The sequence below is a fragment of the Syngnathus acus genome, chromosome 1 (genome assembly GCF_901709675.1).
Source record: "Syngnathus acus chromosome 1, fSynAcu1.2, whole genome shotgun sequence".
Taxonomy (NCBI): domain Eukaryota; kingdom Metazoa; phylum Chordata; class Actinopteri; order Syngnathiformes; family Syngnathidae; genus Syngnathus; species Syngnathus acus.
In genome coordinates this window covers 6611916-6627108 of record NC_051087.1, presented here as the reverse complement: position 1 = coordinate 6627108, position 15193 = coordinate 6611916, and the positions used below count along the sequence as shown (strand labels likewise).

General features: G+C 42.7%; 1 protein-coding gene across 5 annotated transcripts; it reads right to left on the bottom strand.

Moving 5' to 3' along the window:
- Window positions 1–13: 13 nt before the first annotated feature.
- On the bottom strand, window positions 14–14004 carry lcorl (ligand dependent nuclear receptor corepressor-like). Of its 5 annotated transcripts, none has more exons than XM_037261296.1 (8): window positions 13785–14003; window positions 13046–13111; window positions 12273–12361; window positions 12044–12170; window positions 11507–11731; window positions 11285–11369; window positions 1707–6703; window positions 14–1613 (listed from the first exon to the last, which is right to left on the bottom strand). In XM_037261296.1, the coding sequence occupies exons 1-8, from the start codon at window positions 13876–13878 to the stop codon at window positions 1606–1608; spliced, it is 5691 nt and encodes a 1896-aa protein (XP_037117191.1). In that variant the 5' UTR covers window positions 13879–14003; the 3' UTR covers window positions 14–1605. The 5 variants fall into 5 exon arrangements, with proteins under 5 accessions (XP_037117191.1, XP_037117202.1, XP_037117180.1 ...); XM_037261307.1 differs by having other exon boundaries at window positions 14–1617; window positions 11285–11366; XM_037261285.1 differs by having other exon boundaries at window positions 14–1617; window positions 13785–14002.
- Window positions 14005–15193: the final 1189 nt, after the last annotated feature.

Below are 15193 nucleotides of genomic sequence, written 5' to 3'. Positions count from 1 at the left end.
CACTTGAAATTTAGGGGAAAAAAACCATCTTTATTCCTCCAAATACAGCTGCAGTTGTATCTTTAAAGGACAGTACAAAACCACAAGAAAAAAAATACAACAGAAGTTTAGCACCAGATCATTTTGGAGCGGGTTATTTGCCCCCCAAAACGGGTCACCACCCTAAAATGTGACCGCAGTGTCATAAATACATGGGTAGTCAGGCACACACTGTTTCTGCACAGAGATATAGTAAAAAAAATAGATATAAAAGAAAAAATCTTGGATAAAGTCACTCGCTACATAAAGGGGAAGGACAAATTTGAGTTTCATCCAAGATTAGTGTTAAATCAGCATTCATACATCTTGGAGGAAAAAGACAGTGGACCTCATAAGAGGTCTCATGCTGCAAACAGAAGGCAAAAAAAAAAAAAAAAACCAGGAGCTTGAAAATCCAACATCTCTCAACTGCATTTAAATAGGATATAATCCTGGAACATTCATTAATGCTATGATTAATTATTTTTCTGCTTTAGTTTGGGATCTAAAACTGTCACATTCAGGGCTGGGAATACATCACTACGAATTTGTCAAACTCGGGCCAGTTAATCTAATCCCAACTACTTGCCATCGAATCATGGATAAGAGATGGCTACAAGTTGAACAACGTGGACAACTGCTCCTGAAAATTTTATTCTCCTCAACACTGGCATTGAAAAAGAAGCTCAGAGCATTCAGACGGGGCTTCATACATTGTATTAAAATCATTTTACTCAGTCTAAGAAATTTAGTTCTAATTCCAATGTCCACCCTCGCCTAGTCACCTTGTACACCTCAATACGGTAACAACTGAAGTGACATCCCAGCTCGTGTACATACATATGTCAGTAATAAAATACTGAGTAGATACTGATAGAAAAAAAAAAAAATCTGGGTCTGTATTGCACCACATACAATTCTCTTGTTGTTCAGTAGGTGTTGGTAGTGGAAAAGAATGTGCAAAACATGGGGGAAGAATCTAAAAAGCGGGCCTCCAAATCTCAAACGGGACAGTGCAAGAAATGTCCCATTTGTGACAATAAATGCTTTGTTTGGGAGAAAATGACAAAATATGCAATAAAAAAAAAAAAACCTACATGATGCCAATACCTTCATTAAGTATGTTTGTGCTAATTGTGTTTGTTGGCAAGACCAGCGGCTAATTACAGAGGAATTGTAGTTCCCAAGTTGCAATCCGCCGTCGACGTTTAAACTGTACAATCAATTATTTCACTGTCCAAAATTTGTTTGCTGGGTGGAAGAGGCAGTCGTGACGAAGTCTTATTTCTAGGGCACAGTGCTGTCTTATTACAGTCGACATTTGTCTTACAGACAGCTCTTCAGACAAGGCATGTTTTTTTTTGTTTTTTTGTTTTTTTATCAAAGACAAGGGTATTTATCAAAAAGTCAAATCCCTACATATAAAAATAGTGCAACATCAAGCTTTTCTTAAGTTAGACTGCTACATAATTGCTGAGGGAAAGACTGAACCATCGTGTAACGGTCAGTCCACACATTCAGCTCAGTGTCCAAAGGCACCACAAAACGCCACAGTTGGTTTCCCACGAAGGATGGAGGCCTTGTGCGTCATCTAGCTTCCTGCCAGAGAAGAAAAACAATTGCAGATGATTTTGTTTGGCTTACAATTATAGTTCTGACAGATTGAGTAAAGGAAGAAAGGTAGTTACCGAGCACAAAGTCGCACCACCTCGGCCCACTTAAGCCCTTCATCCGCGATTGTCTCAACTTTTTAGCTGGTGGCGCTTCAGCAGACACAAGGCCAGGACGTTTGCCCTTCTGCCTCCTCAAAGGCATTTCATCCAGCTTCTGGACTGATTCACATGCGGAATCTGTGCCATTTGTGTGGCGGTTTTTTTTCACAGCTTTAACGACTTCTACCAGTTGTCTGTTCTTTCCAGCAAACACAAATGCCGAGGCAGACTTATCCAGTGTCACGGTACAAGAGTGCCACTCCTCTGCTGATATGTTGTCTGTATGTCTCTGCTGATAGTTGATCTTTTTCAGAAATACCCGGCATTCCTTCAGGGTCTCAGGACTCCAGGCTTGAGAGCAGATGTTTTGCTCTTTTGGTGTACCCACAGGCTCCTTGGATTGGGATTCAGAACTGTTCTCAGAACCTTCCAAAAAGTCATCTTTTAGCGACTTCAATACTTCCAGTTTTGGTTGAAGTCCAATTGCTACTTTTGGCTTACATGGACTCACTTGTGCATTTATTTCCTTCTTTGTCCACTTCCTTTCTTTTTGGGTCAGGAAGCGTCTCCTTGCCCGAAGTAGTGTGGCCTGGTATTTGCCTAAGCGCTGCCGTCTTCTAGTTCCTTGACTGAAGATAGCCCTTTCACTCTTGTGAACCAAGAGTCGATGCCTAATATTATGAATTGATTGAGCGTCTTTCATTTTCCTCAATCTTTTTTGAGCCTTTTCAAGTTGGGCAGGGCTCTTTGGCAATGTTCTGGCAAATTTCTTGAGATGTCTGCGAAGTCTTTCTGCCTGAGGACTTTGGCACTTGACACCTTGTTTGTTAACGGCGCGAGGGAAGTGCATCACTTCATAACGATTGCGAGAGCTTTTCCTCTTGACGATAGCCAGCGACTGTGTCTCTGTGGTCTCCATAAACCAGGAGCTGATCTGCCGCATGCTACAGGATCGTGGTTCAGTCGGAGGGCAGTTGAAGAGTGTTTGAACCACTGAAGAATGTTCGGTCTTGGCAACGGATGACCCAGTTTGTTCAGTGTTTATTTTGAACGGGAAGTCTTCCCTCTGGTTCTCCGCCGCATCTGAGACCCAGGTGTCCGACATGAGCTGAATGCGTCTGGCAAGTTCTTGGTCCAAGGTTTCTTGTTCAGCTGATGCGGCCCACCAGCGTAGTGTCTCCTTTGGAGCAAAAATGGAGTCTAAAGAAACACCTGCTACTCGAGCGAGATCCCGAGAGATGTTCTTCTTCTCATGTTCGCAACGGTGCCTTTTCACTGCCGAATGTTCGACTCTGTTCTCTTTTTCTTGTTTTCTTTGATTGCAGGCCTTGTTCAGCAGAAGTTGTTTGGAGCGCCGTAACAGAGCATTACTGTGACTATATGTTCGATTTGTGGAGCTGGCAATGGCATGCAAGAAATAGATTGAGGGTTTGATCACTCTTTTTGAATGACGCACAGCTGAAGGATGACTGAGGACTTGGTTACTCTTTTTACGCTCGCATTCTCTTTGTTCCTCCGGTTGCGAGTTTTTGCTAATTGGTGGACACCTAACTCTTTTGGACTCTTTAGAACTTTGAAATTCTGGCAAGAGTGCTTTCTTGTTCTTTTGTTTATCAGGAGCATTCTTCTCAATCAATATTTTACGTTGCTTTGGTGACACTGTGGTAACAGTGACCGAGATTCCGGAGATTTTCACTTTTGCTGGTCTACCTGGTTTCCTAGAAGGTAAGGCCTTCTCTCTTTTCTGGCATTTAATCTTACTGCTCAGGTCCCGTGCAGCCACTTTGACAGGGTTGGCATTATCTAAGCCTTCAGGAAATTCTGGTGAACCCATTTTGGGATTACCAATATTGATTTTAGAGTTTTGTGTTCCATTCAAGTCGTTTTTTAGACCTACTGCTCGACAAGCATCTCTGAATTCTGTTTGGAGCTGATCAAAACTCTCAGAAACTAATCGTTTGTTTCTTCTTGAACGGCCGTAGACAACAGTTATTTTGAGGTTCTTGTTGACTTTCTCCTCCGTGTCTACGGATACATTTGCTGTGCTTGTCCCTGTTGCTGCGTGTTCAGGCTTCTGTTTCCGTGGTCGACCAATTGGTCTCTTCGCTTTTTGCTCCAGATGCGGCCCCAGCTTCTTTGGCCGCCCTGGGCGTCTTTTCAGGGGAGTGAGTTCATGGAATGATTGCAAGTCGCCTGGTGATCGGCTCACCATTCCAAATGGATTCTTAGGTGGAGTGACTTCACCTGATCGCTTAGATGCGGTTTTGGGGGAGGACGACTTTGGTGAAGTACATTTTCCAGATGTTGACTTGGGTGATGACGAGAGGGACTTAGTTGATGAAGAACTTGGCTTAAATGGAGAAGATGCTAATTCAGCTGATGAGGAAGCCGACTTCAGTGATGAAGGAGCAAGCTCAGGTGATAAGGATAACTTGACGGTTGAGGAACCACACTTAGGGGGAGAAGGAGACTTAGGAGTTGAGAAAGGTTGCTTGGCTGGTGAAGAATCTGGCATCGGCCGCTTTGAAGGAGACTTTCTTGAGGGCCCTGCATATTTAAAAGGTGAGGTAGAGGATTTGCGACTAGGCCTGAGACGTGGTATGGCACATTCAGTCATCTGGCTTTGCTTCTGCTTGGGTGTCTCTGCCCAGGATGGCGATTTGCATGGGTCAAAGGGTTCCTCTGTTTCTGCATTTGAGCCAGATCTTGGCGACTTAAGACTATATACAATACCTTCTTTATCTTTTACTGGTGATACAAACATTAACCGAATTGGGCTTGTGTAAGGGACTGGAGAGGTGCAAGAATTCTGATCACAGGCGGCAGACCTGGTAGTAACCCCAACATTTGGGTATTGGAGCCTTCTTGATGCAGTATTTTCCACTGATTGTCTTTTTGGATATGGTTGTGTTTCTTCTGAAGGTTTAGCAATGGACGCCATCTTTTTAACTGCGACAGTTTGTCGCACATCCTCGTTTTGCTCGCTTGATTCTGTATGAGATGAACTGTGTCTTTCTCTACTGATTGATGTAGACGTGTCAGGGAGATTAGACGTTTTGGTGTTTGATTCAACATGAACATCATTAACATCAAGTTTTTTCAATAAGGCATCTGAGGTTGTAGATGTGACAATATTTTTGTTATTTGCTCTCTGGTTGAATATACTTTCAGAGAAACAAGCTGCAAAGAGCATCTTCCTGGTTTCTGTGACGTAAGAGGAGAATCGTTGCGGAGGCACAATGTTCCTCCGTGATCTCCTTGAGTCACTGGGGGAGGATTTTTGACTTTGCTGACTGTCAGTTACAGTTGTATGGCTTTGATCTTCAACTGGTCCATTTTCATAATCATCAGTGCCACGGCCTTGACTTGATGAGGCATTTTCAAGAATCATGGCATCGTATATTGCAGTAACCTTGTCCGTTTGGCAATGTGTGTCACACTGAGTTCTCACCTGTGATTGCTCATTGTCTACTTGAGAATGGTTGCATAATTTGCTTTGCTGGTCATGGGACATTGTTTGGTTTGGGTCTTTTTCTTCTATGGATGCTTCTTTTTTCTCAATTCCCTCAGTTTCATCATCTTTTACTTCATTTATGTTACTTTCCGGAGTAATAATGTTCAGCCGTGCCCCCATAACTCCTTGATAGTCCATATCTAACTCGGGTTCTCTTTCCTCTTCTGGCATCACGTTCGAGTCCAACAAAGTGCTACATGTATTTACAGCTTCATTACTTTCTTTCAATTGTGATCTCTTTGCTCGTGATGACTTTCTCTTGTATGGCAAGTTAAACATTGCAAGCTCTCGTTTAATTTGCAAGCTTTGCCTTCGAGTCGAAGCACCATCGGCAGGTGTCGCCAGAGCAGCAAGCACTTCCTGGCGACGACGCAAGCGCGTATTAGGCGATTTGGGATCGTTGGTATATTGGCGATGAAACAGCTCGCTGAGGTTATAGTCACTGGCACTCCGTGTATGTAGCACAGTGGTAATAATTTCAGTCAGAAGGGCATCAGCAGGAAATTTCAAGTTCTGGCTGGTTAAGGAGGACTGTAGGTGCTCCTGTTCAGGAACATCAATAGGTGACGAGTGCAGAGCTGGGTCTTTCTCTGGGGGTCTGATGGTATCGAGTTTCTCAGTGAAGCGGTTCACCACATCCTGCAATAAACTCCCACTTGGGTTCTCTGCAGCTTGACTATTTCTTGGAGGCAAAGATTCATGCTCCACTGTTTTTGTTGCGTCTACTTTTAACTTCTTAATCATTTGGGCACATTCCCCTTCTTGATTATGGTGAAGCAAGGAAGGTGGCATTTCATTGGTTAATTTATCAATTGGCAAAAGGGGTGGAGGAGAAGGGCTATGCTCTCTATTCAGGACAGGAGGGAGCTCACAATCTCCTCTTGTTTTCTTAGGATGGGTCACACATGTGTGGTTCCTAGCACATAAACAAGAGTGCTTGCAGTGGACTGAAGAGCAAGGACCAAATGAACACATCAAAGTGTCGATGGGATCGGCAGGCGGCCTTTGGTTAGAAGTACAGTGGAGCCTCTCAGGACAAATTGGAGTGTTGGTATGTATCCTACAAGTTTGCATACAGATGTTGTTTAGGTTCGAAGGAGCTACGCTTTCACAGCCTTTTAAAGGTAAGTTGCTCGGATGGCAGGCTGTGCTTCCACAGCCTTGATGACCACAATCAGACAAAGGGTATGTTGAACTGCTGCTGGTAAGTGCTTTACGGTCATTAAGGATGTCATCTGCTTGTAATTCACAATGACACTTGTGAGCTTCTGTTGGATCAACTTGTTTGTGGGCAGGGGAGGGGAGCAATTTTTCCGTGTGTGCCAACTTCAGCATCTGGTAGAGTAAGGAACAATGTGCTGGGCAGAGAGAGCTAAGGACAACATCCAGTGCAGATTGCTGGTGGCACTTCCTCTGCTCTAGATCTCTTGAGTCTTCTTTTTCTGTAGTAGATGGGCAGCTAGGGGCAAAATACAAAGGAATTAGTTAGTAGTCTGATATCTTGGCTGGATCAAATTTTGAATAATAAAGTAATTATACAGTACCTACAAAGTCTGACTAAAGTATAATGCATCCATCAATTCATAAATGGCCTACATATGTGTCACAAGATGACAAATTAGGACTTTGTTGAGCTGTTTTATTGAGTTGCAGAAGGCAAATTAACATTCTGCTAAACACAGCAGGAATGATTGTAGAAACGCTCAAACCTTTGTACAGCACTTTCACCAACAATCTCAACGGATCAACCAACTATTGTAGAAGTCAACAGTTAAATCAGATCATGACAAAGATTTTACAATAAACAACACAAACAATAACATGTTCGAAATGTTAGGCCATTGCCAAACTCTTAGGTTGAGTTTAAATCTAGACCTCGCCGGTATTGGACGAGTCGAAATCCAGTACAGCAGAGGCCTGCTTGAGGTATGATGCCAGTGTTATATTACCTGTATATTCTTTTATCTATTTACTATCCTTCACGGATACGATACATGGATATTTGATTCAGATTAATAACGACACTATAGTGAAAGCGTACAATAAAATCAGAACAGAAACTAAGATAATTATGTACTCAATGGCAATGTAGCAGCTCCAGTCCTTCATGAATGAAGCTCTTTAGCGCGACAAGCACAGAGCATGCTGGACTCTGTTTCTTCCAAAATGTTACGTTCTAGTGTTCCTTTTCATTGTCTACTAATCACTCAATAATCACTTAATCACAACATTCATGGGTGTCATTTGGGGAATAAATTAAATACAATAGATTAACATTTAAAAGCATTCATGCAATTTTTTGCAATACACACTTGACATTAAATTTAAGTGCTCTATTACAAATCAATGAATACAACAAGCAAACTAGTAAAACCCGGCCGGCTTTGAAACGCAAATAAATTAATATGTACTACACATGATAGGTTTTCAGAGATATGATTTGAATACCTCAAAGTGCAATAACACCAATGCATAAATGGCAGGATTCTCTTATGATTTACCAACAGGGAAGGGGGAACTAATTAAGCTGGCGATCTAAATATACTGCAAATAAATGTGAATACATACTGCACTTAATCACTTAGCTTTCTGTTTCTCAAGAGACGTTTAGGTTTCTTTGTAAACAGAGTTGTTCATATAGTAGCAAGCAAAAGAGACATCTTGTTGCGGTACAGTATAGTTACAGCCACTGATGTTGAAGAAACATCAAGAACATTCACAAGCGGAGATATCCAGTATCAGAGTATCCTCTGATCAAATTCAAAGCACATAAGATGAACAAGAATGTAAACCAAGTTACAAAATCAAGGCAGATCTGTAAATGCCCGATAAAACCACTAAAAATTCTAGGACGTGCCAAAGATGGGAATAAATTTACACGGTGTTCCTTGAGAGACAGAACTCGGTAAAATACCATTCCATAACCCTTGAAACGGACAGTGGTGAAGAAAAATAACCTGACCCGAGGCTTTAGGCAAATTAAGTTCAGAGGTATATGCGACATTGAGGTTAGCTCGAGAGGCATGCAGGCTGACATCCCAGCAAATAGCGAAACTGAACTGCTGCTTTGGTATTAACGCCGTCGGTGTGGTTGTCGGAGATCAGTCCTTCTCAAGGACAACAACCATTTCAGTGAAACCATTTACCATTAACCCTAACCCGTGCATTGAGTCGAGCCGCTGTCACGCTGCAGCCATCACCACAATCAACCATTCGGACACACAATACGCATTAAGTTACGTCTTTGCATACCAACTCCCAGTCATCTTGGTCGAAATAAACCGCCGACTTTTATGGAACTAATGGTTCCGTAAAAAGAGACATAGTAAGCAGCAGTCATGTATGAGGTTGTACAGTAATGCAGCTACAGTAGCAACATTAGTCAATATCTGAGGTCATAAAACATCTTGAACAATACACGTACACAATAACATAGTGCCTGAGCTCATCAGTGCACATTTGAAAACATGCTACACAAATGCATTCCCACAACAAATAGAGAAAAAACAAGGACAACACATTACTTTTTTTTTTCCTCATACTATTCTATTCAACAAAAACCCCACACTAAAATTGTTATCACAGTAGTCAATTAACAATATACAATCTTCCTGTTTGCAGAGGTGTATAACAATAATTACGATGAGAGTTTATTGTTATGATGGCTCTAAGTCACTTCAATGGCCTTGGTCAGATACCCAGAGAGCTAGAAAGCTGCAAATGACAATCATCATTCCTTCATTAACAAGGAGAATTAAGAATTACGGCAAACCTGAAGAACCTATTTTCCTAACACTGGAGTCATCTTTTTAAATGTCACTGTGTTTCAGCCATTTGATCCTGGGAAATCTGAGCTCATTTTTTCTTGACTGGTGGTTTAGGACCAGACTATTACAACCAAAGAAAGACCTAGATTAGAAGATCAGCATTCCAAGTACAAGAGAAAACATTGAAGTTTTTCAGGAAATCAATGTCAAAATTAAAACCAATCATCTACTCTTTTCCTTTTTGATAATTGTACTAAAATCTGAAATTAATCTCCACAGAATAAAAAAAAAAATATGAAAAACGTCAGCCTCTGTGGAGAAATGCCTCTTGAAAATCTCCCCATCACGATGGGAACTCAATGAAAGTCCAGGACCAAATTGCAGAAACACAGCCGAAAGTATGACGATCAAAAACAGACTCGCAGTCGAACCTGAATAATATAACCGTATATTTGGAAAGGCATGTGTTTTATCAAGATCCCAAGAAAACATTAATCTTGTAAGAGGTGGAGTTCTGGACACCTTTCTTTGTCTAGAACATATTTGCAGCAGCGGGTGAGGCAAGAGTCCCTGAGTTAGTAGAACCGGTAATAGTTCCAGACAAAGTGGAACCAGACGAGAAAAAGATGGCAGGTTTCTTCTTGGGAGGATTTTTCAGTGTTCCGGTGCGCTCTTTAACTTTGTATTCCAGTGTGCTGTGAGGTACCCCATAAACTCCCTGGGCCTTAGATACGCTCATGCGGCCAGCCATCACCATCGTAATGGCTTCCTCCATCAGTTCGTGGTCATACTGACGGTACCTTCCACGTTTCTTTCTGGGTTGCTTGTCTTTGTCGCGGCGGTCTGCTCCCTCCTCGGAATCATCCAAAGAGGAGCTGCGTTGCACCAGACGAAGAGGTGATTGGTTGGCACTTCCCGCACAGCCGTGTACCAGGAAAGGCGATCTGAGTTTGAGGAACGACGAAGGTCTGGCAGTAGTTGTCAATACATTGGCAGCGCCTTCTGTTGGTGAGGTACGGCGGTTTTCGGTAGTACTGTGAATCTCGGCTGGGGGTAACCTGCCGTGACTGGACATGGAACGGACCTGAGGGATACGAAGGAGTGCGGGGGCCTCAAGACTAGGAGTGGGGCTTGGAGGGGGCTTGAGAGCATCCCTGAGCTGGGGAAAAGAGGAGTGTAGACCACTTGGCTGATAAAAGGGAAGGGAGGACAGAGAGAAGCTGAGATCGCCGTTCTCTTCGGCATCTCCTCCAATTTCAGCCCGCTCGGCCCACGCCGCCACCTTCTGCAGGACGAGACGGGCTTCGCCTCCAAGCGTGGATGACATCGCGCTGTGCGTTGTCATTTCCTCCCTGAAATCTCTGTGGCTGTGTGACGCTGGCTGCAGCGCTCCCGACCGTCCTTCTGACCAGTCTTCCAGGCCCCGCCTCAGGGTGCGAAGGGGAATTCCGTATAGCAATGCAGCACGCTGCTCTTGCAGCCTTCCTGAGCGTATGTCCTTCAAGGCCTTGGACAGCAACCCCTCGGACAGCTCCAAACTCCTCTCAATGTACTCCTTCTGCCTGAGCTGCCTCCTAGGGATGGGAGGACCAAACAGCAGGGTCAAGATGGAGGTGATGGAGAGGGTGTGATTTGGGCATAGGAGACAAGGGGGTCCACTCCTTTATGCCTTGTTGGTAACATCACTGCCTGTTATTGCATGCCTCTGTCTGGACCTTCATCTCTTTCACACACAGCCTCTTCACATCCAGGTGGGACAGTCTGTGAATGGCTGGCGTTACTCACAAACACCCGCTGCAGGTTTGTTATCCTTCAGTGAAAGTCTGATGTACGTGTTAATCGGATTCAGAACTGGATCGGTTTGAAAAGGAAATCAACTCATGATAGGATATTGTAATGCAACTCATCAGTGGACAATGCTGGCTGGGCTTTTGGTATTGGTTGAGGTACGGTGCCAATGCTGTGACGTTACCGCTCAAGAGATAGAAGAGTCAACCCCACTCCGCCAAAATCCAAAACAACAACTAAAAATGAAATGAGCCAAGGTGCAGTCAAGCAAAGATGGTGCATACCGATCAACAATCGACCCATCGTAAACATTCTTAACTGTACAACCATCATGGCATTCTCTCACTTGCTTTTGGAGAGCGTAAAAATCAGCGACACACCTTAGCATGTCAAACCAGTGTCTTTGCCAAGTAATTGTCATGTCATAGCACAGCTTCCACTGGTTTTTCAACACACGGTAATCTGATCCGTAATAAACTTCTTACCCTGAGGCTTGGATGTTAGATGACAATGTTGATGAAGTTGAGGGGCTGCCGCCGCTTTTTTTGGAGAGGTCGAGCACAACATCTGCTGCAGGAAGATGTAAGTAGAAGTTATTTAGCTACAAATCAGTGTGATTTTCAGGCTAACACACACACTAAGTACAAAGTTATGTGGTTGAATAGTGCTTATTTCAATAGTCTACATCTGGTTTTTTAAAGACTCACCTGTACCAGATTCCTTTTCTGATTCTTCTGGGCTTCGGCTTACGGTTAGGTCCAAGGGGGCATCTGATGTTTCAGAAAAAGGCGAGGAGGTCCTTGTTGTTACATCCATTGAAATGGTGTGGAGTAGGCACTTGGATGCATACTCCTTGGCGAACTGGTGTATCATCTTCTTCATAAGCTCCTCGGCAATGCGAGGAATATTGGCATCACAGCATGGAGACGCATCTTAGTAAGGAAATGAAAATCCCGCCCCATTATATAAAATGTTTCCACCATTTCAAGATTATTCTGATTTCAGGAAATTCTGATTTCAGCGCTGCAATACGCAGTTGAAGTCGCACAAAATTTCAGAGGGTGAACTGCGAGACCTCTGCATGAATTGACACATTTCAACATATGCTCTAAAACTTGAGCTTGGTGATAATCTATACAATTACCTCCAAAAGTGTCCAATTATTTGTTGTTTTTGTGATGCCACCTCAGAATGAAAACAATGAAGGACAAGTTGTGTCCAAACTTGTGCCCGGTTAGACTCACCTTTTTTGTGGAACACAGCTTGAAGGAACTTGTGAGCTGTGTGGCTGCTCTCAGAGATGGTTGGAGCTTGACATGGAGAGAATTCGGAGGGGGAGGAGAGGGGCGATGTGGTGGCAGGTGCTAGATCCTGTAAGGAAAATAAATAAATCTATAAATAAACAAAGGAACATTTTGTACGAAAGCACACAACTTGAATAAGTTCTGAACAAGACTCTATTCCAATTCTTACACTGAGTTTGTCCAGAGGAACGTTACAGAATGAGCAGTGAGAGCAGTTTGCCTCTGGAGACCAGTCAACCACCTCTTCGGGTTCACAGTCTGAAAGGAACGACAATAAAAAAAAAAAAAATTAGCAGAGACCAAGGGCTGTGTCTAACCATCTATGTAGTGTTAATCACCCTTTGTCAAGCCACTGCACATATATACAGAGGAAAAAACTCTGCACACCACCAAAAGCTATACACACTGAAATGATGAGGTCTGATCAATATACTGACAAATAAGGTAATTCTATTTTTTTTCTGACATATAGTAGAAAAGCATTTAATTGTTTTGCCTGCCACGACACATTAGCGGCATAGCTTAATGAACAAAGATGCCTTACATTGTGGCGGACATTAGAACCCTGCATCTCACCCAGCGGTCATGCAGTTGGGGGCGTGTTTATACATATGTTCTTTACTGCACGTTTTTGTGTTGTTAAGATAAGATAGATACTTTATTCACTTGTTGGCCGTCTTTGATTAAAGACATGTTTTCAAAGTCAGAAGTGTGTGCTTTTTACTGCCACGAGTAATACATGAAAAAATGTCTGGCCAATTAAATAAAACTGGATAACTTCCTGGGGCACGCTGAAAGGATGACCACAGTATTTGGGAATTATCTGTATATGGTTACCTCCACAGGTGTATATTTATCTTCGTGTACTGCAAAATAAGGACTAATTTCGTGTAAATATTAACACAGATACAAAAGGTCGTACAAGTTAGACAAAGAACCCACCATCAAATAAGTTAAGGTCTCTTGCCAGCATAGAACCATATATTCCCTCCAGAATGCTTTCAAACCCTGCAAGACAAAAAACAAAAAAGTCATGGTCAACTATTTTATAAACAGATAATAATCTGGTGTAACACTAGTTAGTTTTCAATCAAACTATTTAGCCATGTCCTCAATAAATAAAATAAAAAGCAATCATTTATGTATTTTCTTTTTCTTTTTTAGTACGAAAACCTGTTATAAGACGAAAAACGTGCGGTGGGTGCAACGTTGCCAGCTTCCGTATTTACTGCAACTTTTTAAAAACGCTGCAAGTATTGATTTCTTTTCAGGCTTCTCGTTCCTGCTTGATCTCATCCACAACACCCTCCCCCCCAATCAGCCTTAATATTAGCAAGGTATTGGCGATTAGAATTTTCAAGAACCAATTACAGCTGATGGCATATTTAACGACACACCTACATGCTCCGTGTAGTGCCCACTCAAAAGCACGACCTGGTTGAAAACAAGTAGTGTTAAGGACGACAAAGAGAATATGTCACCTAGCCAGCTGGTACATTCTCGCTGTCAGTTTAGGCTGCCCACCGACGGAGCTGGCGCTAGCAAGCTAGCTACTAGCGAGCCAGCTAATTACTAGCTACCGAGTAACATAGCCGGGTGGAGCAAATCTCTTAATGTCTAGCGCTCCGTGCGGTGTAGTTAAATATATCAATATTTTAAGAAAACAACACTCGGATCATACCGACGCAGTGGATCAGCTTGTAGCGCCAAGAGTCAAGTTCCCGCCGAAAGCCCTTTCTTTCTGCCGTGCACTTGGAGCACGGCACGGCCGCCATTCTGCGTCCTTCCCCCTCTCACTCCGTCCTTACGTCGACTGAGTCAAAAGAAGTGGACGGAGCCTCCCGGACCGAAAAGGCAAGCTCCAGAGTGAGGTAGGTGGCTTCCTCTCACAGCTGCATTCTTACACTTGGCCACTTGGGGGAGACAAACACAAGGTATCAGGGTGTTGAACTATGGAGGACCAAAACTATAAGGAGTAAAAAGTCATCCGAAAAACAAATAAACACGTACAGATGGCCTCCATGAAAATATGTGGAAAATTATTTGCCCAAAATGAAGTGATATTTACTTAAAGAACTCAAAACTTAGGAATTTCTTTCACTCAGAAATTCAACCATCACTAGGCCGATGACAAGCTCTGTATAAAATGGATGGATTTAAATGCATAAATATAAGATAATATAATGGATATAATAAATAAAACATTTTGTGAGAGATGCAGGATTCATAACCCTGCTGTCTGCTTAATTGCTGCCTTTGTGTAAAACAACCACATGGTGGCCTCAGAGCACTTCAGGTCCACATAGATTGTTTTGCTAGACTGTAATAGGCAATAATAAGGTCTGATGATGTCAACGGAAGTTATTTGTCACTCTTTTAAATAGGGCACGAAACATGTTTACCCAAGACAACCCAGGTAGATTTGAAAACAAGCAGAAATCCATGGAAGGTAAGAGCCGGAGAAAGGTTCATTCAAAAGCATGACAAATGGTAGTCCTGAGGTCCATTCTGCTGATTCAATCCGTGCAGAGAATAGTGGGTCACATTGGCAAAACGTACATGTGTTCACATATATTGTGACATAACATAATAGAAAAAAGACTGCTATATAGCACCATGGTGGTGGTGGTCCATCAATTGCATTTGCTGCAGCCCAGAGGAACATTCAACACCTCGCCACCACCATAAAACAGTAGCAATGCCTTTCAATTCTCCTCATTTTCACTTTCTTGTCATTATCAAACCCTTGTCCACCTTCAAGTCCTTCATATGTCAAATAACAGTTTACCGTACAGACTAATGGTAACAGTTTGACATTCTCTTAATTGTTATTAAAGGGTAAAAAGGCTACACAGATTAGTCCACCATCCCCAGACATTGAGATTTTTAGGGTCCACTGTTATCCCACGAGATTGAAATCATCATGACCGTTATCATTACAGGAATAATCGTCTCAACTTGAACAACACCCCAAACATCCATCTTATTTAACTCCGCAAATTCCTTTTTGTCAGCATCATTCAACACGTCTTTCTAGTGCTTTAACATGCCTGCTGGCTGAAGCCTCTCAGACAGGGGTGTTTCATTTAA